General features: G+C 32.0%; 1 protein-coding gene across 2 annotated transcripts in view; it reads left to right on the forward strand.

Annotated features, from left to right (window-relative positions):
- The window catches only part of LOC141550611 (aldehyde dehydrogenase 1A1-like), a 42,439-nt gene extending 16,944 nt beyond the window's left edge, over positions 1-25,495 (forward strand). For both annotated transcript variants that reach the window (XM_074281431.1, XM_074281432.1), the window contains exons 5-14: positions 1,347-1,476; positions 5,456-5,517; positions 6,505-6,633; positions 8,563-8,676; positions 10,946-11,048; positions 12,600-12,784; positions 16,291-16,455; positions 20,170-20,327; positions 22,962-23,036; positions 24,940-25,495. In XM_074281431.1, coding sequence (XP_074137532.1) covers positions 1,347-1,476; positions 5,456-5,517; positions 6,505-6,633; positions 8,563-8,676; positions 10,946-11,048; positions 12,600-12,784; positions 16,291-16,455; positions 20,170-20,327; positions 22,962-23,036; positions 24,940-25,012 — 1,194 coding nt within the window. In that variant the 3' untranslated portion in view covers positions 25,013-25,495. The remainder of the gene's footprint in view (positions 1-1,346; positions 1,477-5,455; positions 5,518-6,504; positions 6,634-8,562; positions 8,677-10,945; positions 11,049-12,599; positions 12,785-16,290; positions 16,456-20,169; positions 20,328-22,961; positions 23,037-24,939) is intronic.
- The last annotated feature ends 909 nt before the right edge of the window (positions 25,496-26,404 follow it).

The following is a 26,404-nucleotide window of genomic DNA, read 5'->3' on the forward strand; positions in this document are numbered from 1 at the left end:
GCATATGTTTTATAAATAAAAAGCTATAATAATTTTTTAAAATAAACACAGAGTAATAAAAGTCGGGTCATATTATATTTATTTAATCAAAGCAGCATATAATTTATCAGATTTCTGGCAAATTCTTCTACACCTAGACTGGCAAAGTGTACTGTTCCTAAAGGTAATAAGAAAAAGAAATAGATAGCATATATGTGTGTGTGTGTGTGTGTGTGTGTGTGTGTGTGTATAAATTCGTTATGTGAGTATAAGTTTTAATGCTTATATCATTCTTACATCTATTGTATCTCTTGGAATACACTGAACATTTTAGTAATTTATATGGCAGTTCATCAGTTAGGGGATATGATCCCCAAAAGCCAAATTCATGAAAGTCCTAGAAACTTAGATCTGAAAATTATCTAGAAGACATATAATTAATAAAGGAATTAATAAGCTAAAAAGTCTTTTGTAAATAATATCAGTATTATTCACATCGTCCACAAGAATGACTGGCCACAAAGAGCTGAGCCCAACATTTTACATAAAATTGCAAAGCTAGCTAGGTTTAAAACATCATCATTTAGAAAATTATGAATCTTCAGAATATAAATTTTTGATTCTATTATGTGATATATTGTCAGCGTATTACTGATTAGTGTCTATTAAGTCCAAAGCAAGCTTGGTAGGAGAAAAATACAATAATATTATAATTAAGACATGGTTCCTTTTATATTAAGTTTCTAGTTCCCTACTAGAAGTTGGGTAGGTAGGGGAGGAATATGCCATATATATTAATCTTCCTTACAGAGAGATCTGTTCATGTTCATTAAATTCCTTACTGATTCCTATTGCTCACCAATTACCCTTAGCCTCGAATTCTGAGATCCCACAAAGTGGTCCCACCCCAACCTCCATCACAGTCCAATACTGTTCTGTTCTAAGAATTCTCCTTTCAATCTCTGAAGAGTAAAAGATTACCTGAGGATACTTTAGCAGTAATGTCTCTCTCAAAACATGAGCTAAACCTAAAGTTACATTTTCAGGAGTAATCACAACAAAATATGTGATTTCTTCGATGGGAGGAGCTTCTGGTTTGCTAACTCCTAATATCCTACATAAAGTAACTTATTTTGGAGATAGGCCTTAGGGTGTTGCCATAAGCACATAGAGCTTAGTGATATGGCCAGGGTTACCTTATTAGTAGGTATCAAAATAAACAGTGAAGCCTGAGTACAAACTTACCTATTACTTTTCCCTTCTTCGTTATAACAAGATTGTTGTCTGAAATACAATTAATCTAATACTTACTTTTAATAGTAGTTGAAACTCAATGTGGGGCCTGACCTTTTTTTTTTTTTTTTCAGACAATAGAATCAATGAATGGTGGAAAAGTCTTTTGCCATGCCTATCAACTAGATTTAAGTTTCTCTGTGAAAACTCTTCGCTACTGTGCAAGCTGGGCTGATAAGATTCAAGGTCGTACAATCCCAATTGGTAAGTAAGTTTGAGAAGCACTTTTTAAAAGTGCATATTAGCACTTGGTGCTAGAATTATTTTTAATATTCTCTACCGCTTTTTCCTCCTTTCTCCTAGTCTTTCTTCCTTTGCTTTAGTCTCTGACAGACTTCAGAATCTCCTTGCCAAGGCCAACTCTTCCTCTTATACATAAGATCCTATTCCCTCCTATCATCTCCAATAGATTGCATTCTACAATTATCCCACCTCTATCTTGAATCTTTGTTTTTAAAAAAGCTCTAATCTCCTTTATCTTTAATACACTCACATCCTACCATCCCCTCAAGTTATTACCCTTACTCTCTCAACTTTTCAGCCAAAGTCTTGGAAAAATAAAACTTCATGTTACTTCCCTCAAATTGTTCCCCTTTTCCTTCTCAGCCATTTGCAATCTTTTTACCCTCTTCATTAAACTGCTAATTTCTAATTGACAAATCTGATGTTCTTTCCTCAGCCTAATCCTTCTCAACTCATTTGCTGAGTTTCACATCATTAAACATCTTTTCCTCCTGGATACTTTCTCCCCTCTAAGTTTTTTCTGACACTACTCTTTCCTGCTTTGATTCCCATCCAATTAATTTTATTTTTCTTATTTTTTATTTTTTAATTTAAATTATTTTCTTCTTTTTAATGTAAATTAGTATTTTATTTTTCCAAATACATATAAAGATAATTTTCAACATTCATGTTTAAGAGGAATTTGAATTCCAAATTTCCTCCATCCCTCCATTTTTTTTCATACTCCCCAAGACAGCAAGCAATATTATATATATATATATATATATATATATATATATATATATATATATATATATATATATATATATATATATATATATATATATATATATATATATATATATATATATATATATATATATATATATATATATATATACACACACACACACATATATATATATATATATACATATATAAATATATATATATATATACACATATATAGGTTACATGTGTGCAATGATGAAAAACATAATTCCATATAATGATTGTTTTTTCTCAGTCTTCTTTGCTAATTTATCCAATGTCACATTTTCTAATCCTTAAGGTTCTTTCAAATGCTTCTCTTCTTCTGCATTCCCTTTTAGTAACTTTATCAGCTTCTATGGGTTACATCCTGTCTCTAAAAAGATAATCCCCCCTTTCACATATCTAACCATAATCTATATTTTGAACTTCAATTTCACATTCTTGATTATGTGGACATTTCACAATGTTATTTGTGGATATTTCAAACTATATATTATAGATATTTGATTTATATTATATTTTATTATATATTTTATTATATATTTATTATATATTTTATTTATATTATAAAGATATCTAAAAATCAACTTGTCTAAAATTGAACTTAATCTTTGTCACTAAACTTTTTCATTTCCAGATTTCAGTGTACCATCCTCCTTCCATTACATCATATTAACTTAAATTCCTCACCCCACATACCTTATCTGGGTAAAATATTGCCATATCTATTTTCATAACAACCTTCCCATCCAACACCTTCTTTCCATTCATACAAATACTGACTTAGTTTAGACTCTCATCACCTCTTGGCAAGATTATGAAAACAGTCTTTTAATTGGTCTCTCTCTCCAATATTTTCTCCAATCTATGCTATCCATTACTGCCAAAGTGATTTTCTTTAAGTACAAATCTGACCATGTAACTCCTCCATTCAACTAGTTCCAATGGCTTACTAGTGCATTAAGGATCAAATATAAATTCGCCAATTTAACATTTAAAGTCACAGGTTAAACATATCTTTCCAATTACATTGGACACTAATACCCCTCCTATATTCTTTATTACAAATGAATTGGTCTCTCTTACTCACACATGACAGTCTATACCCCTCTCCATGCCTTTATAATGACTGTCTCCTATTGCTGTAATTCACTCCCTTATCTTTTTTTCCTACAGAAAATACAGTTCTTTTAAATACAGTTCAAACTTCTATATGAAGCCTTTCTTAGGCTCCCCAATTTTGTGTTTTGCCCTCCAAATTTATCTTTTATTTAACTATTTTATATACATCTTTATTATTATATATCAAATATGATACATAATAAAAAATTTGTGATGATTGGTTGATTAATAAATAATTAATAATTTCTGTTGCAAAAGTTTATTAATACTTATTATATGTCTTTGAAGAACTCAGCAAAATTATGTCATTAACAGACTTGGAAATATTTTAAAATTAAATATAATATGAAATATACTAACGTACAATAATTATTGAAAAGAATAAAATTTAAAACATACAACCCATTTATAGGGTCTGACTTTTCAAAACCTACATTAGTGTATGTCTCATTTTTTTTGGCTTAGTTTGATTTTAATCAGCAATGAGATGTTTTTCTCATACATCAAGCAGTAGTCATCTGGCACATTTTCCATAATTTGATAACATATAGACACAACCATTTGCCCTTAACCTTGCTTTGTACTACTGATGTCAAATTCTGCTTAAGTTGACTCATAAAAAGATAAAAATGAGTGTGTAACCTCAAGTCTCAGATTGGAGATGTGAAAGAATGCATATTTTGGTTTGTTCCGGGGTTTTTTGTTGTTTGGGGGCAGTGCAGTTAATGTTATGGAATGATAAATAGATATCTAGAAGCAAGAATTATTAGTATAATTCAGCTCAATTAGAATTCAGAAAAGTTGAAATAACATACTTGTCTAAAATTACTCACTAAGTGAAGGAGAGGCAGAGTTTGAACATAAAGATTGGGAGATCAGCTGAATGTTAGTCTAAAACCTGCTTCTAAAGAACAAATGGAAAAAGTTGTCCTCAAGACATGCTCTACTTCCAGCATACAGAACTAACTTCACTCTTCAGTTTAATGAGCCTGATAGTTGAAGATTTGATGGAAATTATCTTTAAGTTTCCCTAAGGATTTAAAATAACCTAGCAACACTGAAACTACCTAAAAACTAATAAAGAAGATCAACCAAGGTGAACCACAGATAAGAGATGGGGATTGGGCAGGTCAGAGGCAGTGAAACGCAGAATAAGAATGACAAAAAAGTAAGGAAATAGTACTATACAGACATAGGCTTATTTGGTGGGTCTAGTTCCTAATTTGTATGAAGTGTGAGAATAAAATGTATAAATACATTGAAAAGCCACAAATGTTTATTAAACACTAACTATGTTACAACCTTTGTTAGGTTCTTGGGAAATATAAACAGGAATTTTTTTTTATTAGCAGAAAGGACAAAATTGGATATTATTCAAGTGGAAAAAAGTCAGATTCAGATTCAGATCAGAAGGTTTTGGACAGGGAAAAGAGAGAAAAAGAGGAGGGAATGTTTGTGGCTTCTGTTTTCATTATTTAAATCATTTAGGGCAGGCCATTGATGGAGAATTTATCACCAACAAAGGAAATAAAGCATGAATATTTTAGGAATCCTGAATTCTCTTTTGTTGATAAATCATCTATCTATATATGTTACAATTCCAGAATGGCATTATGCTCTGCTCTCTGTCTACCCACCGTTTCCATATACATGCCATTCTCTGTTATTTTCCCATTGATTTTCTGGAAACCTTTATAAATATGTTTCAGAATGTTTGAGAGATTGGATTATACCACCTTCTGAATCCCTTCTAACAACTATCTTTGTACAGCCAACTCTGTATGATTTGAGTCAGATCAAATGTCATACTATATAATAAAGGTCACTTAAATTAAAAAAAAATACACACACATTTGTAGTAGTAATAAGAATTTAAATGTTCTATTGATAAAATATAATATATTTATATACATTTGTTTATATACATATATATGTGATAATATCATACATTAGTATATAATGCAATATTATAAAATCCCTTCTTCTACATAGAAAATATTTGCTTTGGCTATTTCAGAAACATATTTGTCTAATAATAATTTAAGGATTTGTTTGTTTATTTCAGATGGAAAGTTTTTCTCATATACAAGACATGAACCTATTGGTGTTTGTGGCCAAATCATTCCTGTAAGTTGCTTCCACATATAAGACTTTGAAAACTTTTTGAAAAAAAAATACATTTTTAAAAATTCCTTTAAGCCAAGAGTCATCCTTGTTAAGATTTCCTTTAAAGCCAAAGAAAGGTTATCTGGATCTTAAAAGATTTGTACTTTCTAGTATGTTATTTAGATAGATGAAAGATAGATAAATAGATAGATAGATAGATAGATAGATAGATAGATAGATAGATAGATGAATAATGAATGGATGAATAAATACAGATTAATATAATGCCATATATACTTTTCTGAGCTTTATATCTCCAACAAACTAGTTGATCTGCAAGATGGTTTCAAATATTAGATCACTAAATCATCAATATGATAATTTGAAAAAAATTAAAAATGGCTAAGAGAATAAGATGCATTTCAGTTTTTAATTGTCCAATTGAGCATATGGTTCCTACTCCATGAAACTTTGCTCTGTGGGAAGAAAATCATTCATAAGGACTCAAATTAAAGGGCTAAACTTGCCACTCCTTCCCTACACACACATAGCAATTATTATTTCTAAAAATTCTTTTTAAAATATATGGGAGTTGCCATCAAACCTGTAATCATTAAAATTTAAAAGATCACAAGTTGAGTTGGTACTACTACAATTATTATTTAATGTTTGGTAAATGTTGAATGTAGGGGAAATTGTGAGTGAGATTCAGTTCATTATTTAAATACTACAATTTGTTATTTCTATTATTTAATTAACGTGAGTTCTCCTAAGAGTTGGTAGCCATTCTTCTGATTAGCCTCTCCAAAAATAACTATTTTGGTCTTCAGATGACATAATTTATCACTTCCTCTAAAATTAAAAGGCTGTTACCTCAATAACACCTTTTAGAATTTTCATTCCACTGCTCAGTCACCCCATACCACCATGAGACATCAGGGTATGGTTTTGATGGAAAATACAAGTCAGTATTGATGAAGAACTCAATGTTTGTCTGTTGCTTTATAGTGGAATTTCCCCCTGGTTTCGCTAGTTTGGAAAATTGGACCTGCCCTTTGCTGTGGAAACACTGTGGTTGTTAAACCAGCAGAGCAGACTCCACTCACTGCTCTTTATGTAGCATCACTAATCAAAGAGGTAAGTTTGCTAAGTCACAATATGCTCTCTAACAATCTACTACATGAAAAACTGGAGTGCTGTCCTCACTAAAGCATCCTGATGACCCATTTTTTTCACTTTGTATTATGTAAAACTACTTCTTTACCTAACTGCAGTTAGAAAGTCCAATGGACCCTATCTAAACATGAGGAAACTTTAAAATCTTTGACACTGACTTTAGAAAATCCACATAAATATATCCCACCGTATAAATATTTGCAAAAAATTATGTAGTATGAGGTGAGTAGAACCAAGAGATCATTATGTATAGTAACAGCGATATTGTTTTTAAAATGACTTTGAACAACTAAGTTATTTGGACTACTATAAAATAACTCAAATTAAAAATGAAGACTATATGAAGAAAGATACCATCTGCATCTAGAGATAGATATATAGAATAATTTTATAGATGTATGTGTACTGTGTAACAGTAGCTACCTCTAGAACAGAAGGAAGAGAAAAAGGGGGAAAAAAAGGAAATTTATGGGATAATTGTGGCATGTGGGGGGATAACTAGCTGTACATGGTAGATTTTCAATTTCTTATGCATTCATCTTTTTTATTATGTTGTGCTATGAAAATTTTTATTTTGTTCCATGAATTGAAAATAAAATAAATTTGTTATACAAATATATACATATGTGTATAAATATATCTATAGATATATGCACAGATGTGTATATGCATATACATATATACCTCTCTATGTGCATGTGTGTGTGTATGTATCCCAGAATAAGGAAGGGTCAAAAACAAAGTTGTCTATGCTTAAATGCCTTTGAAATATATATTTAATTCCTTGTGCTGCTTATTTTCCTGTTTAAAAAAATTAGGTATATTATCAATTTAACATTATCAATACACTTTATGTTTTCAGTTTGTTTAGATTACATGTGGTTTTGAATAACCCTCAATGGTTATCATCATCCCCAAACATAGACCCTATTATATTATTCTGCAACATTTCAAGAATGTGATTTTCTTGGTGTATATGCTCTCTCCACTGATGTATGCATACAACACAAATTAGTTGAAGGTTTTGAGAGTTGCTGTGGCTGAAAATTATGATACTCTATAACCCAAAAGTCCAACTTAGGCTGATTCTTAGATAGTAGATACAGATTTTATTAGTGATCTGATTTCAAAGCTATCTCAGTAGGATGGATCTTCCAGGTCTTGTCCTGTGAGCTCAATAATAAAACTCAGGGTCTCCTCTAAAGTCATACTCTAGTACCTCAACATGGGAATGTTTCTTTCTCCTAAAAATTCTTAAGATTTGAATCTGACTCTCCAATGGCCATTCTTAATGTTGTAATCTAAAAGGATTATAGGAATTAAATGTTGCATCATAATGAGTCATTAAGAAAAAAACCAAGGGGAAATATTGGTAGTTAGATAGACAGAAGGAATATGTACATACCATTCATAAGTCCTAATTCATTCTAGCATGGTTACTACTATCTTAACTCTGTCCCTTCCTGGTAAAGGGAAGTGAAGAAACATAAAACATTTTATCAAGAATATCTTCAGAATACACCAACAACATATTCCTGTTATGAATAAATGAAATGAAACCATGCCAGGACAAAGAGTGATTTTTTTTTAACTTTCTGATCTTCTTCCTCTAGAAACATTCCTCTTTCCTCAAGAAACATTAATCTCCAGAAATGTATTTCATTCCTAGATCAACATAAAGGTTCTTTTTGAAAGATATTTATTTACTATTGAAAGATAAAACAAATAATAAAAATTAACAAATGAAAGAAGATTTCCTAATTTGTATAGTAATCTTCTAACTAGATTCTGAAGTTCCTGATAATTATGATAATAAGAAAGGCATTCTATTCATTGTAGTTTTAGAGCTTTGTTTTCTCTGGGATTAATTTATGACTCTCTATTCTTTAGGCAGGATTTCCTCCAGGAGTAGTGAATATTGTGCCTGGTTATGGACCCACAGCTGGAGCAGCCATTTCTTCTCACATGGATGTAGATAAAGTGTCTTTCACAGGGTCCACAGAGGTAAAATAAGTTTAAAATTAAGGTATTACCAATGATTAGTTTGTGTAGCCATTTTGGGGTCAAGTTCCATTTAAATTACATTTTTATCTAATGTCTTCAAACATGGTTGATAGGGAAAAAAATTAGGGAGAGAAGAGTCTCCAATTTAATTCAACCAGTATTCATTCTTTAAGTACCTTCTATTTGCAAGACACTGTGTTAGGTCTGAGAAATATAAGCCTCCCTAAAAGAATTCTCTCTCTTTTGCTTTTTTTATGGTATGTAGCAGAAACATTAGCAAAGAGTAAACATTTAATTAAAACTGCCTGATTGATGGAAGCACTACTACTTCCACTCCCAGAATTCATCAGAGTGATCTTCCTTCTTATGTTTGTCACACATAGAAAGGCATCCTAATAAACCTGAATTCTGTGCACACACAAGAGCTAACAGGAAGGAAGGCCAAGATGGGTCCCATTGATGAGTCACAAGTAGATGTATAAGAATTGATAAGCAAGACTAGGTCATGGACATGAAATCAGTATTTACATGTAGGGGTTACAATGAATGTAGTGATGGATATGTGAAAGAAACACAAACAAAGCCTTTGTGATTTTAAATGACTACTCTTTATTTAAGGTATTATTTCATAGGATCAATGCTAAATGGTATGGTAGGGTTACTAAGGTCCTACATGCCTATGTGCTTTAGAGAGATTACAAAGTACTTTTTTTTTTTTAATCACAGCCCTGTGAAGAACAGCAAAAACCTTGAAATCAGAAATTTTGGATCTGAGATTTTGTCATTAAATAACTGTACATATTCAACAAATCACAACTTCCTCTGTATAATAAAAGGGTTGGATTAGATAAACTTTAAAGCCCCTTCCAATTCTAATAGTTTATGAGCTGGGTAGGAAAAGTTGAGGGAGAAAGAAAGGGAAAGATCAAAATCTATACATAAATACATATGTTAAGAAAAAGATATCACAAATATATACCATATCCATTTATATTCACCACAATAATGTATCTTTCTAAATGGTTTTTAATTATAATAACTATCTAGATAGGCTTCACACCAGAAAATTTTTTTCTAGATTCCTTGAAGATAGTCGAATTAAAATAAACCAGTTTTAATATAACTTAAAAACATACAAGGAGATTTAAATACTACATGGTAATCTATGGTAGCAATCAGCAAGTTATACACTTTCATTGATCCATTATTTTATTAGTATTAGTGATTCCTTGGTTAATACAATACATAACTGCTCTGTGCCTTCTCATTCTATACAATTCTTATCCATTTTTCTCATTGAAGATGTTCAAAAAGTACTGGAGGACTGTCATTTATTAATTTAGTATCTTCTGGGTACATATATGAAAGGGACATTTTAGCTATCATTTCTAATTTTTGTTACTATCACCTCCTTTTCTGATTATACATAATCTCAGTTTAATCTTTCATATCTCTGAGAGATAGTCATTGATGTTCTACAGCACACTTACATAACTTAATGTCTTTTTACTGTTCTTTGTATTATTTGTAATTATAATTCTTTTGAGAGTATTGGTAATCAACAGATTATTTCAGGAGCAACATATTTGGGGTTGCCAAGAGCACTATGTATTTTTCCAATTACAACCTAGCCTTATTTTTCCTACTATTCAATTCTATGATTAATCCATTGTCCATTTACAGTGATTACTAAAGTTATAATGGTCAGACTTATTTGATAGACTATTCATCCAACTGTATGACATCACTTGGTCAACATACTTTTTTCATTCACTTTGGTTTTCTTAGTATTAATGTAGGAATAATTATGCAAAATAAAAACTAAGAGTTTATATTATCAACTGGCATTTTAGGAATTCTCTTTATTTTCCAAAGTTTAGTTTGGAAAACTAAATATTGATAAATATTAGGTATAATAAGGGACATTGATTTGCTGGATTGTTTTACAGTAAAATAAAACACATCGCCATATCCAAATACAAGCAAAAGTCATCTCCAAATGCTTCCTTCCAATTTTCTTTTCTATTAATGTGTTAAGTCAAAAGGTGATTGAGAGAGTGAATACAGAAGATTATAGAATCATATAATTTTCAAATTGGAAATGATAAAATTATTTCTTTCAGTTTTCCATCTGAGTAAATACAAATCAAACAAACAATATAAATGAGGAAACATGAGAAATTCAGGACATAAAAATCCAAGAGCCATGGATGTCAGCCCATCAACTTTCATTATTAGGAAACAACTTCCTCATTTTGTTCTCTTTCAGGTTGGCCTGTTAATCAAACAGGCTGCTGGGAAAAGCAACCTGAAGAGGGTTACACTGGAACTGGGAGGAAAGAGTCCTTGTATTGTATTTGCTGATGCTGACTGTTAGTATAATTTACACTTTGTCTCTTACTTTTATCATGTTAGAGAGCAATAGGATGAGGCATTTTTAAATCAACAATTACTCTTCTAAGCCTTTTCTGTTTGAAAAGCACTTTGTTCCCTTCTAGAGATAGAAAAGACAAAAACCAAAACAATAGTTCCCTTCCAGGTGCTCACATTTTACTTGATTTTGTTTTAGAATAAAACAAACAAATTACCTCGTTGTCTTTATTTTTGGAAGATGATCCATAAACTAAAAAGCCCTGAATTATACTTCACTGTCTTTTATTCCAGTCTTTTCAAACCAGCAGGAGGGCTAAGCTCTGGTGTATAAAGGACATAATGTATCTCTGATGTGTATTGTACCATCTACTTCCTGAAATTTTAACTGCATAGTTTTTTAGATACTGTCCTTGCATTTTTTGTACCACCTTGAAAGATGCTTCCTTTTAAAAGCCTTTGTTAATCACAAGGTAGTTCAAAAGGATTTTAAGACAGGGAGAAAATTTCATCATGTTAATGGAACTGAGTATGTAGGTTGTTTTAATTAAGATGATAATGACAAAAATAACAATAAAACCTAGCATATATATATATATACATATATATATAAACATACATATATGTAGAAAAATGATTTACAAATAAATTATTTCACTTGACTGTCACAATAATTCTGGGAAATAGATGCCATTATTAATCCCTTTTTACACTTGAGGAAATTGAGTTTAACTGAACTGCCCAAGGTCACACAGTGTTAGAGGCTAAATTTGAACTCAAGTTTTCTTGATTTTTAGCCTAATACTTTACCCACTGTGACTTTTATTTTTATTTATTTATTTGTTTTGCTGAGGCAATTGGGGTTAAGTGACTTGTCCAAGATCACACAGCTAGGAAGTATTAAGCATCTGAGATCACATTTGAACTCAGGTCTTCCTCACTTCAGGGCTGGTGCTCTATCCACTGTGCCACCTAGCTGCCTCTCCACTGTGACTGTTAGTGGATTCTGACTTAACAAAGGGTAATATAGAAAGGTTCCTAAATTGATTGAATTAACCTTTCAGCCAAGAAATAAATTGATCTTGACAATATGCAAAGTTTAAAAAAATTATACATAATTCCCAAGCTAAGCTTCTGGGATATTATTACATTAAAATGATGATAATTTCTTCTAATATAGGCTTAACTGCAAAACAACAACCCACAAACAAAAAAAAAACAAAAACTTTTAGCTATATTCCAGGGATACTTTTTACCAAAACTAGAGAGTAATTAGTCTTTTTAAAGTAGTATTTTAATGCAATTGAGCACAAAAGATTTATACAATCATTTCAAGTTTTCCCCATTATCCAGTTTTATTGCAGTTTCCATTCACAAATATTCAGTGACAATGAAGTTCAAAGAGTCATAGAACATATATTCAAAGTCACTTCTCTGGACATGTGCGCATGTACGTGTGCATAACTATATGTGTATACATGTATATGTGTCATCTTTTGGAAATGTGTTTTTGACTTTGGATAACCTATGGATTGATGATGTTTCTTTTACAGTGGATAATGCTGTGGAATTTGCACACCAGGGTGTGTTCTTCCACCAGGGCCAGTGCTGCATCGCTGCTTCAAGGCTTTTTGTGGAAGAGTCTATCTACGATGAGTTTGTGAAGAGGAGTGTAGAACGTGCCAAGAAATACACACTGGGGAATCCTCTGCACCCAGGAGTACAGCAAGGCCCTCAGGTTGGTAATAAAGGAATACACACCATAGGAAACAGATCAATAGAGGGGAGGAAGTTTGGCTCTATTTTCTTTCTCTTGATCCAGAATGAAATGAGGGTGATGCTGACCTTGCTTGTTTTCCTAAGATAGAATAGATTGAAAAGATGTGTAGTCAGGATTTCCCAACTTGGAACAGGGAACAAAACTTCCTCAGACTGGAATCAGGAAGAACTAAGTTGAAATCTCCCCAGACACTAACCTATGTGACCAAGGGCAAGGCTCTTATCCTGCTCCCTCATCTGTAAAATGGAAATAACATTAGCACATACCTTATAGAAGTTTAAATGAGAAAATATACAAATAGTACTAGGTAAACTTCAAAGTAATATATAAATGCTATTATTATTAATCATTATTTTTTAAAAATTAAGCACAGCCCTATTTTCTTCCTCTGTAACCAGGGAGTAAATTATCATATAGCTATCCTCACATGTCCTCTTGCCTGGTATAGAAAAGAGGAATCTTGTGTCCCTCAAATGAAGGACAGACTAATTCCTTTGACTAAAATTGGTATTTTTTACACCTTTTCACTAATTCATAGGGGATGCAAGACCTAGAAATGAATGGAGTGAGGGCTTACATCTCAATATAAAATTCAAACTTTCATTTTATTGCTTCCCTGAATTCAAAACTCAAAATAAGGTCACAGAAAGTTGAACAAAACTGAAAACAGCTGAACAATGACAAAGCATATGAGATTGAAACCTCATCCTATTCAAATCCCTCACTTTATTTATTAGGAAACAGAAGAATAGGTAAAGTACCTTACCCAGAATTAAAGAAACATGATAAAATTTAAACTTAGATCCTTTGACTCCAAATCAATGTTCTTTTCTACTTCTTGTCCTAGGAACTCAAGGAACTCTATCTATTTCAGTAAAGGGAGCAATAATAGGATGGTTAATAGCTCTATTCATATTATAAGAGAGATGATAAATGGTATTTATCGTGTGCACATTAGCAAAGAGATGGTACATTTTTGGGGTGTAATAAGAAATCGTCAGGTAGGATGAGATCTAATTAGAAATGGATTTGAAAGCCAAGACATAGACTTGATGAAGTAGATTTCAAAGATAATGAAAATGGTATTTTATAAAGATGAGGTTTAAAAGTTTCTTATTTTCAGAATGGATCAGAAAGGAGAGCACTGAAATCAGAACCATAGGTAGGCCACTGCATAATATTAGTAGCAGAGAGGGAAAAAAACATTTTAAAAGATGATAATAACAGATGTGAAATGGAATATAGGGGGGGGGGAGAAAAGTCAAAGATGTCCCAAATGTTTCTAGCTTGGCAACCTAAAAGTATAATGACAGCGAAATTGGGAAGAAAAAGGGCAGCTAGGTGGCGCAGTGGATAGAGTACCAGCCCTGAAGTCAGGAGGACCTAAGTTCAAGTCTGGCCTCAGACACTTAACACTGCCTAGCTGTGTGACCCTGAGCAAGTCACTTAACCCCAATTGCCTCAGGAAAAAAAAGGGGGGAGGGGGGAAGGAGAATCAGTCTAGGAAATGGAGGAAGAGAAAAATAATGGCAGTTTAAAAGGTCAATATATAGTTTGTAGGGATCAGTTTCTATTTGAGTTTGATGGCACTGGAGAACTCCCTAGTGAGGAAACTCCCTCTTATCAATACAGATCAGCACCTTCTCTGTAATTTAAAGAATTGCCTAAACTGACCACTGATATTTTAAATCACTTAGCGTCACCAAGCCTACACAGACAGGTCTAGAACCCAGGTCTTTTTTAAATTTCCTTTTATCCTCAATAATATTTTATTATTCCAGATGCATTTAAAGATAGTTTTCAACATTCATTTTTGTAAGATTTTGTGTTCCAATTTTCTTTCACTCCTCTCTTATCTTCCCCTTCCCCAAGATAACAAACAATTTGATATAGGCTAAATGTGTATTATCTTTTTAAACATTTTCCCATATTTGTCATGTTGTGTAAAAAAAAAAAAAAATCAGATTAAAAGAGGAAAAAACACTACAAAGAAAAAAACACAATTTTTTTAAAAAGATGAAAATAGTATGATTCAATCCATATTCAATCTCCATAATTCTATCTCTGGATACAAATGGCATTTTCTTTCCCAAGTCAATTGGAATTGTCTTCAATCACTGCATTGTTGGGAAGAGCCAAGTTCATTTCAGTTGATCATCACATAGTCTTGCTATTACTGTGTACTATATAGAAAACAGAACTTCTTGACTTAAACTATTATGCTAAACTATTAGTGACATATAGTAAGTGCTTGTTGATATATAGATTGATTGATGTGATAAGGTGGCCCCCTTGGAAATTTTCAATATCTCATTTATGTAATACTTTGGAACTTAAAAGCACTTTTCTAATAACAGCCCTTTGAGCTAAGCAATGCAAATGTTGTTATCCCATTTTAAGGATGAGGAAATTAAGACTCATTAAGGTTGAGTCATCTTACAATCACTTAATTGAGTATTAGAGCTAGAATTTTGCCTGAGTTTTCTGACTCCAAATCCAATCTTCTTTCTCCTACACCATACTTTCTTTTCTTTGTCAGCCTTCTCCTCCTCAAAAAATATATATATGAGGAATTAGAAACTTTAAAACCACTCTCTTCCTTTGATAATTTTTTATGTTTTTTTCTTTGCATAATAATAAATGTTAAAATACTTAACAAAGAAACTGAGTATCTACTAAATTTTTCTTACTTAGGATAACCTCAATGGCATTCAATAGTGCCAAGAGATAGTTACCATGAGAAAATGCTAATAGGCAGTAATTATGTGTGTATTGTGCTGTTCATTACTAAGTAACTGGCTTGGAAATGCTAGCCTCCCAGTTTAAGCTACCATTTTAAACATCTCTTGATGAGTTTTGCCATAAGCTTTATTGATTTCAGGGGAGAGTGTGAACTCATTGGGAACAAATATCCCTTCTAAATCGTAGGCCCAGTTCTTAATGACTCTAATTATTTTTATGAAAAAAAGGTAAACTAAGATTAACTGGAATATATTTTCTTGATTTTAAAATCCTATTAGAAGTGGACTTTGATTGAATTATAATTAAACAAAATTTTATTCTTTCATTTTTCCAAGGATCTTAATACAAGATGATTCTAAATCTGTAACTTTACATTGAGACCTTCTGGAATAATTTAAGAGCAGGCATTTAAAAGTGATTCTTTTCCCCTTTCTTTTAGCCACATGTCAAAAGCTCAATTAGCTAGCCATAAAATATCTCAACACACATTTTTAAGACTAACAATAGTCTTAATTTGCACTTAGATAATACTTTACCAAAAAAAAGATTAAAAAAAAACAACTAATTTGCAGGCCAGAAAAGCAATTTAGATATATCTGCAACATTTAACCATTTTCTCTTTTTTCTTAATTACAAGTTCAAAGAATCACTGTCATTCTAAGTTTATTTTTTTGGTCCTTTTTGTTATCCTTACCTCTCCTGCCCCTCATATTTTCATGTAGATTGATAAAGAGCAGTACAACAAAATACTTGACCTCATTAAGAGTGGGATAAAGCAAGGAGCTCAACTGGAATGTGGAGGAGGACCATGGGGAGACAAAGGTTACTTCATCCAACCCACAGTTTTCTCCAATGTTACTGATGAGATGCGCATTGCCAAAGAAGAGGTAAAGGATGTCATTCCATACTGTTTCTTCAGTTACTTTCTTTTTTGTTTATATACTTTTATACAAAGTATCCATTTTCAATATACACCTGGTTGAATAACTTATTCAGTAGAATCTAATCTTCCTCTCTATTTTACCTTAGTTGCCTTGTCTTATTTATTGATTGAATTATAGCTATTGTCATCTAGATGAGGAAACATTGAACTAACAAAAAATACTAAATATCATATGGCAGCTTCAAGCTATATTATACTTATATTACTTTACAGATAACTAAACTACCCAGAACAAATATTGTAACTACTTCTAGAGAGATAAAGACTTCATTGTATCTACTAATATTCTCATTACTACATGAAGTTTTTTCACTCCTATTCAATTCAACTTTTGGCTTCCCTTTTCATCTAATTCCTTTATCCCTTTAAATAACAACAGTAATGATAAATGTTAACTTTTAGATAGCATTCCAAAGATTACCGAGCATCTTATAAATATTATTTAATAACAAAGTTTGTGAAATTTTAAAAGTTAGAGAAACATAATTTCCGGGTAGTTAGTCATTAATTAATTATTATTAATTAATTAATAATGATAGCATATTACCAGTAAAATGAATCAGCAACTCTTAATTATGATAATCTTGGAGTTACTCCTTAATCTTCTCTTTTTCACATCAAGCACATTCCTTTTACATCTCCTTATTCCAACAGACCTATTGTTTCATCTACTTTAATAATGGAAATCATACTTTTAGTATCATAATCTTATAGAAAGGGCTAGAAGAGACCTCAGAAGACTTTAACACTCCTTTATTTACCAGATTAAAAAAAAAAAAACTGAAGCTTTGGTAGAGTAAATCACACAAGATCACACAAAATAGTCAGCATTCGATGGAGATGTGAACCCATATCCTTTGATTCCAAAGTCAATGAATGCCATTTCATCTGAACTGCTCTGACCCCTCTCCAGTTCCTTAATATCTTTATATATGGCAGAGATCAAAAGGAAAAAAAAGTCACTATATCTGAACATGAGAATCTCATTAAAAGATAATGTATTTTTTAAAATATTGCTCTTCAGCCACAGAATAGCGTTTTTGATAGTAGTGTCTTTCAGGGTATGCTCTGAGCTGTTCTACTCCAACATCAAATTTTACAAATTAAGATGTGATTTGTTATTTTGTTGGCTTACTAGATTTGAGAAAGTAATGAAGGAAATGTTAATAATGTAGATCAAAAGTAAATCTGAATTCTCATTTTTGAACAGCCGATTGTAAACATTTCCTAGAATACCCATGTGTACTATTCTCATTTGTTGTTGTTGCGGCTATTGTTTAGTTATTTCAATCATGCCCAACACTTAATGACTCCATTTGAAGTTTTTGTGGCAAAGACATTGAAGTAGTTTCCCATTTCCTTCTCCAGTTCATTTCATAGATAAGGAAACTGAGGTAAACATAGTTAAGTGATTTCCCGAGGGTCACACAGCTTTCCTCTTAATACCTATTTAACTTTTCAGATAGTGCTAGAATTTCTGATCTCATTGTCATTACATTGTTACTCACACATAAAGATAACAATATTATGAATAGCTCTTAGGCTCCTAATTGTACTAGTTTTGAATCTTGCTTCTGACACAATACCCATGTGGACATATCACTTAACATCCTAGTGATTTAGCCACTCCTCAGGACTTACCTACTAATTCATAATGTGATGATGCCCTGATTTTGTCGAAGGGAATTCCCAACTCCCATAAAAATCAAAGATCCTTTACATATTTAATTACTTCACTCCCTGGTAGTATTGTCCTTTTGACAGGTAAGATAACTGAGGCTTAATGATAGCAAAATGACTTGCTTCAAAAGTATGGGAACAGTATTCCAGTTCTCCTTTATTTTTATCTGCAAAGTTATTTATTTTGTGGATCATTAGTCTAGTCTTTTCATAATGCTTGTTGGTCAGACCTGAACTTAAATGGAAAGTTTATAGCATAAAATTAATACCTAAGAACATAATATCTTACATTGTTTATCCACATTTGATATTTTTTAAAAACTTATCAATGCTTTTTTTTAATAACACAGATATTGCCCAATAAACTCTTTTTTCCATTGACTCTCCATTATTAAAAAAAAAAAAAAAAATCAGGTAGAACTGATTGACAATGTGAACAAGTATATAGCGTATGCAATATTCTGCTTCTGTAGTCCCATTTTTTTTTTAACAAAAAGAAAAGTGCCTGGGGCTTAGATATTTTACAACTTCTGTCAATCCTCGGAAAAAAAAAATCAAATACCTGGCCATTGATTTGGATATCATAAGTATAGATATTGTTTTTATACTTGGATGGGATCTTTGGTGTCATTTAATATAACTCCCTCCTTTTAACCATAAGAAAAATAAGGTAATCAAAAAAAATAAATTGATTTGCCTAAGGTGCAAGAGTTACATTACATTTTTTTTCATCAGCAGCAAAGTAGCAATTTCAAAACACAATGGGTAGTCAAAATAAGTGTAAGGTTTAAAAATACAGTTAATTCATAAAAGGCAATTATTTCCAGAAGACATTTTCTGTGTGGAAGAGCAAATTTAAAATTGATGATGTCTTAGATTCTATACTTTTGTCAACTAGAGGATTAACTTCTATTTCAAATCAGAGATTTTCCTTATTCCAATCTCTGAGTTATTCCCTGATAGCTAAATAGATATATTGACCTTTTAAGACCATTTAAAGTGGCATGTAATTCTTTACAATAGGAATATGTGTGTGTGCAATAAGAATAGGATACATGTATATCATGTATATATGTGTGCATATATACACAAATGTATATGTATGGGGCATGGGGTTCAGAGCAAATAAATAATATCTTTTGTTCAGTGTTAGTTCAGAAAAGAAAAGCAAGCTCTTGTTATCCATCCCCTTTCATAACAAACTAGAGAAAGTAAACAGAAAAACATACTCAAGGTTGGGAGATAAAGTTATGGAAAACATGCCAACCCAAATGGAAGGCATTACAAAAAGGAGCATTATTTGAAGTTCACAAATATTTGAAAAGCTTTCTATTTCTTTTTCAATGAAATGGTCCCATTTCTTGGCTCCAGTAGGACAGAAGTGGGAAATAGATATGTTATTTCAGAATTGCTATAGTATGTCTGGAAGAAAAATATCAAGGAAAACCCAAAATCTGCAGTTGATTACAAATATTTAAATACTTCTTCTGCCCATTGCCAGAATAAATGACTTTTTAGTTCTAAGAGACAGGTTGGAATCATTTCTTCAAACATTTGAAAGTCACAAAGAATTTTTGATTAACATTTATTGATTGCATTTGCTAATGTTAACATCTACTATGTGCAAGGTACTATGCTAGTCACTGGGAATACAAAAACAAATCTAAAGCCAATTTCTGATTTTGAGGAACTTGTGGTTTATTTTATAAAAAATTATTTGCCATGGATATAGTTCTAACCCAAGTATGGTGACGATTAACCCCAAAATGATTGCATGTCATTTTAGGAAAACCTCCACAAAAGCTTGTTGTACTGAAATTCATGTCCCAAACCAAAAAACAAACAATAACAAGTTGTCCGTATAACAAAAAACTAGTCAGTTTGATTTGATTCATATTTGTGTACTTTTCCCCTCTCACCTTTTTTTCCTCTCTCTCATTCCTTCTACTTCTTTTTCTCTCTCCTTTCTCTGGAGCAGATTTTTGGGCCAGTCCAACAAATCATGAAGTTTAAAACTATTGATGAAGTGATCAAGAGGGCCAATAATACCCACTATGGCTTAGCAGCAGGCATTTTTACCAAAGATCTTGATAAAGCGTTAACAATTTCCTCTGCCCTTCAAGCTGGAACAGTCTGGTAAGTCAAACATTATCAATGAGGTCTTTTTAGGAAATTTCATCACATCTCAAAATCATTAAAAGAAAAACCTTGAGCGATTGTACAAGTATATAGGATTTCTTGCTGTCTTGGGGAAGGAGGGAAAGGGAGAGAGGGGAAAAAAAGTTTGAAATTCTAAATCTTACAAAAATAAATGTTAAAGACTATCTTTGTGTGTAATTGGAAAAATCAAATATTATTGAGAAAAACTTAGGGATCTACTCAACACAGCAGTAATTCTTATTCCTCCACAATGGTTACCTATGTTCCCAACTCTCATGATGAAGGGATACACAATCCTGATTGTGGTACCACTTCCAACATGGGAAAATGAAACAACAAAAATCTTCCAACATGGGAAAATGAAACAACAAAAATCTTCCAACATGGGAAAATGAAGATCATTGTTAATAGCAAGGAGCTCAACAAGAATATCAATCCTGATGATAAGCTGTTGCTTATTGTGCAGCTTTCCATAGTGATAAATCTGAAAATGTGTAGGACTTGCTGCTATTTCCTTGAAATTGAAACTGCTGGTGGAGTTATGACAGTTATAAACAAACATAAAAGCACCTTCCCCACCAAGCTGACCAGATCTTTACTAATAATTTGGACAACTTGCTGGGCTCATTTGCCTTGTGGGTTCTCGTCATAAGTTGCCTTACTCCATCAAGGGAAATAATAGTAGATAATAGTAGAAACTGTGCCGGTGAAATTGCAGGTTCATGCTTAGCACTGCACTGATTGATATAGAAGACACAGTGTTGTATGTTTACATTATATATTCTTAATTAGGGCTATGATATCATTTAGACCTGTGATGTCATTAGGTTAGGGATCTCCCTGTGAGGAAAACTCCCCTACCAATACAAATTAGCACCTGCTCTGAAGAATACACACACACACACACACACACACACACACACACACACACACACACACACACACAAATTGCACTTGACATAAGCAGTTCAGATAGATTCCCTTCCTCTTTAGAGTTCTAACTTTCAGTCCAAGAAGTACTACTATTCTAAGGAATTCTTGGAACCAAAAATTTTTTCTCACCTTAATAATTTGCCAATAGTTCCATTAAGTGCTCTGTAGGAAGTTCTAAGCATTTTCTATGGTTTTATCTTTAAAAATATGTTTTATTGGTAGTTCCCAGGACAAAAAGATGACACTAGCTATAGGCCTAGGTTACGAATTACCTAAAGAATTACCTAACTCATGCTCTCTAGACAGGTTTTTATAAGTGTATGCCTCTGCCCCACTAAGTGTTTTGTGAAATATTATGAAATAACTAGTTCAGTAGATAGAGCACTGAGCCTGTAATCACAAAAACCTGATTTTAAATGTAGCCTTATATATTGCTAGCTGTGTGATACTGGACAAATCACTTAATCCATATTTGCCTCAGTTTCCTCTTCTATGAAATAGGTATAATAGTGCCTACTTCTTACAGTTATTATGGGGCTATTTGATCAAATAATGATTATAAAGTGCTTAGCACAGTACTTGGCACATGGTGTTATATAAATATTAGTTATAATTATTATTATTTGTAGATTATAATCTGTTGTATTATTTAGCACTTGCTTCAATACATCATTATCAGCAATGTTGTTAGTTTCTTTCTTTTTTTCTTTTTGCCTTATCATTAAGTAAATAATTTCATTTAACATCTGATTATGAGTGGCTGGTTTACAAAAATGGAAATATATAAGTTGGTACTCAAGAGTTAACATGGTGAATATGCTAAGTGTAGATCTCCCAAAACATGTTTAATCCAAGGAACTAACTTAAAAGAATTTTAATGTAATCACATAGTGGCAGTCAATATTGACATACCTATAAGATAGATGTGAAATATTAAGTATGAATGACTACCTTTACTTGTTATACTAATAACATCAGTTAATATAGTTTAGGTATTCATAGTATGACATCAATAATAAAAGACTCTCTTGTAATAAAATCCACTAAAATGTAATGAAAATTGGTTCTTGAGTGTCACACAGGTTTTGAAATAGATGAATGGGCCTATTTCCTTCCAAAAGAGGAAGTGCTCACATTGATGAGATGACAATGCTATTGAATTATTGAAGTAAATTTATAAATGACTCTAGAGCTAATAAAGTCAAATGCTTTCACTTTTTAGTTCCTCTAAACCTAAAAAAATTTGTGTTGATTGCTTACAATGAGAGATAGTTTCTACTATTTTAGATAAAGAAATGCTTCAAAATCTTAAAATCCTTGATTGAAAGCCTGCCTCTGTCCCATACTGGTCCACAGCTCTGGACAAGTCATTTAACCATAAATTTAACTTAAATTAGGACTGTAAATTGCAAAGAAGATTGAAATTTGCTTTGGTAGAGAAACATTTTTCACTGGGAGTTCTGCATTCCAATGAAATTATAGATCTAATCCAAAAGTTAAGAGATAATATCTGCAAAGCATTTAACATAATGCCTGGCTCATAGTATGCCCTTAATTAATGCCTCTTCCTTTCCTCTCTAAAAATAAAATCCAAAGAACCTCAAACACAGTAGGCACTAAACAAATACTGATTGAATTAAACTGAAATACCAGTAAAAATTACCCTTGTCTTTATAGGGTGAATTGCTATACTGTGACTTCTCCTCAAGCCCCTTTTGGTGGATTCAAGATGTCTGGAAATGGGCGAGAAATGTAAGTAAGGCCTTTTGGCATTTTATATGTTATATCTATGTTATTTAAGATTTGTCTTCATTGATACCAGTTGATATTTCGTATATGCTCAAGAATTAATTGTCTTTTTTTTTATCATATGTCTTTCTTCCTCTTTCTTAGGAACCTATAAACCCAAATAACTCATTGAATTTTAAGTTCCACAGATTAATGTAAAAAGAAGTATGTAAAAAAGATAAAAATACATCCTTACAGTTATATGGATAAAAGTTGTTTCTGGACAAAAAAGATAAGAATCAGGGTAGCTAGGTGACATAATGGAGAGAATACTGCCTCTGGAATCAGGAGGATGAGTTCAAACCCCCACTCAGACATTTGGTACTTAATAGCTGTGTGACCATAGATTTAATCCCTTAATCACTTAATCCCAACTGCCTCACCCCAAAAAAAAAAAGAAGAGAAGAATCAAAATAGAATCATAGTCAATTAAAGAGTTATGGAATTTATTTTTCTTTTAGATTTCTCATTTTAAGTAAAGGTACTAATTTTTCCATTTTTAAACTACATAGGAGCTATGTTAGCTTCTGAGTTTTAAGTCAAGGTTCTTCCATTTCATCCCAGCTAGTAGGATAAACATATTACAGCATGTTGTTGGCTAATAATAAATACTTGAATTTTTAATTCCTTTACAATATTTTATAGTATTTGCTTATTTAGAAATATTGCTTTCTTCTTGTTTTGCTGTAACTATTTTGTGGTTTTTGAATAACTATTAGTTACTCTTAATGGTAAATTTGTCTTTTGAATGGTCACCTTTAATCTCACAATAATTCAATAATATTTTAATGATCAATATAAAATGATTTTTGAATAGTGAAAAGATTCAGATTCCCTCTGTTTAGTGGTGACCTAGAAAAATATATACACTACTCACTTGTATTTTAGAATACCACTCACCTAGAGACATAATTAGGGAAAAGTGGTAAGGACTTTGCATTGTCAATCTGGAAAGAAAAGAGTATTTACTCTTCCCCTGTTATAATTATTGCCGTATTCTCTGCCTTACTAGCTGCCAGCCTGCACTTCCTCAGGAGTTTGGAGGTAGGATATGGATTCTGAGAGATGGAGCAGGGTCACAGCTCTTAGCAGATTTGACAGGGAGGAGACCACCTATTTATCCACTAAAACTGCACATAGAATAACATTCTCTCTATAGACATATTGGTCACTCTCCCTATCCAATTGTCCCCTATATTGTGTTGCTATCTCACTCCACTCCTTACCCTACCTCCACCACTAGTTGCTCACAAAGATATTCCCTTGCAATTAGTTTTGAAAACATTCCTAGGATGTCAGCCCTATATCTGATGGATTACATGTATTACTTAACTATAATAACAACATTCACTTTTAAAACTTCCAATTTCTAAAGCAATGTAGCTGGGCATCCAAAAAAGCCATAATATTTATGTGATTTTATAGGAAAAGAATCAAAGGCACAAAAAGTGCCTCTATTAATGTTGTTTCTATTCTTAATATTTCTAAAAAGATAAAATGTTTCTGAGGGCATTAATCCTAAAGTTTAATCCATAAATGAGACTTTGTGAACATTAGAAATTATCCATGTTGAAATATCTTCTACTGGTAAAGATCAATAATAGCTTTAATTTGTATTCTTTGAGATCTGAGGCCCTTAGACATTGAGTGGTTTACCTATGGTCATATAACTAGCATGAGTCAGAGAAAGGAATTAACACTGGCCTTACTAACTCCAAGACTTTTCCTACACCACCCTGTCTTTTATCTGTATTAATGCAAAAGCCAAATTCCTATTGAGACATTGATTATATAGTGTATATATATATGTATATATATATTTACATATTCAATATTTCAAATACAATTTTGAATTTTTCCTCTCCAGGGGAGAATATGTTCTCCATGAATACCTCGAAGTCAAGACTGTCACAATCAAAATTTCTGAGAAGAACTCCTAAGAATGGCACAAGATATGGACCTCCATATCTTGAATGGATGACCCTAAAACATCAAAGATATCACTGCTGCCATTTTCCCTGATTATTTATATTAGCAGAATAAAAAAAAGTTATATTTAGAACATGTCATTTGCTCTTACTCTCATATAAACATGGTGAATCCTATTCTTCCTGAAATTTGGAAATCTTTCAAGTACTATAACTGTCATGAGTTTTTCTTAGTAAATAATTCTTACAGAATTTAAATCATTAGAAAAATTAAGAGGGCCATTTATTATTTTAGTTTTTCTTTCTATTAATGGTTAATTGAAATAGCACATGTGTTATATTACAAAATAGATGTACTCTGTTGACTGAAGCTATTAAGTTGTCTTCAAGTTTGGAAACAAATCTTCACTATGAAAACAATGGCAATGTCCAATAAAGTTATAACTATTATTCTTAATTACAACTTCAATATCAGATTCATTAAAATGATCTTATTGATCACACTGTGTACATGTGACTGTTTTAAAAATAGATCTTCGTTATATACTTCAACAACAGTACTATATGATGATCAATTCTGATGGATGTGGCCATTTTCAACAATGAGATGAACCAAATCAGTTCCAATAGAGCAGTAATGAACTAAACCATCTACACCCAGTGAAAGAACTCTGGGAGATGACTATGAACCACTACATAGAATTCCCAGTCCCTCCATTTTTGTCTATCTGCATTTTGGATTTCCTTCACAGGCTAATTGTACACTATTTCAAAGTCCGATTCTTTTTGTACAGCAAAACAACTGTTTGGACGTGTATACATATATTGTGTTTGATGTATACTTTAACATGTTTAGCCTATATTGGTCAGCCTGCCATGGGTGGGGGGGAAGGAGGGGAAAGGTGGAGCAGGGAGTTTGGCAATTGTCAATGTTGTAAAATTACCCATGCATATATCTGGTAAATAAAAACTATTAAAAAAAAGAATAGATCTTCATTAATATAATGTAAAATGTATTTGGTATTGAGTTGGTCACACTTCTTATTCTTTACAGTATAAGTCCCTGAACTTTTCCTCATGAAAGAAGTATGTCATGTTTTGAGGGTTTTTTTTTTTAATTTCCTTTAGGCTTATGATTTCTATATTGAAAAATGTGGAGGGAAATTGGTGAGTAGGAGGAATATCAAGGGAGATGCTGACAGTACAAGTCATCAAATTTACATTCCCTAAGTTGTTACATATTTGAGTTATCTATTTGAAAAGTAATTCAGAAGTCATTTACTTCATTTTGCATATAGAGAAACAAGTTAAATAGTGACCTTTAGATCATACTTATGACAAATAACTGAGCTGGAATTTGAACCCAAGCACTTTGGCTCTAAATTCAACACTCATTCTCATTGT

The sequence above is a fragment of the Sminthopsis crassicaudata genome, chromosome 1 (assembly GCF_048593235.1).
Source record: "Sminthopsis crassicaudata isolate SCR6 chromosome 1, ASM4859323v1, whole genome shotgun sequence".
Lineage (NCBI taxonomy): Eukaryota > Metazoa > Chordata > Mammalia > Dasyuromorphia > Dasyuridae > Sminthopsis > Sminthopsis crassicaudata.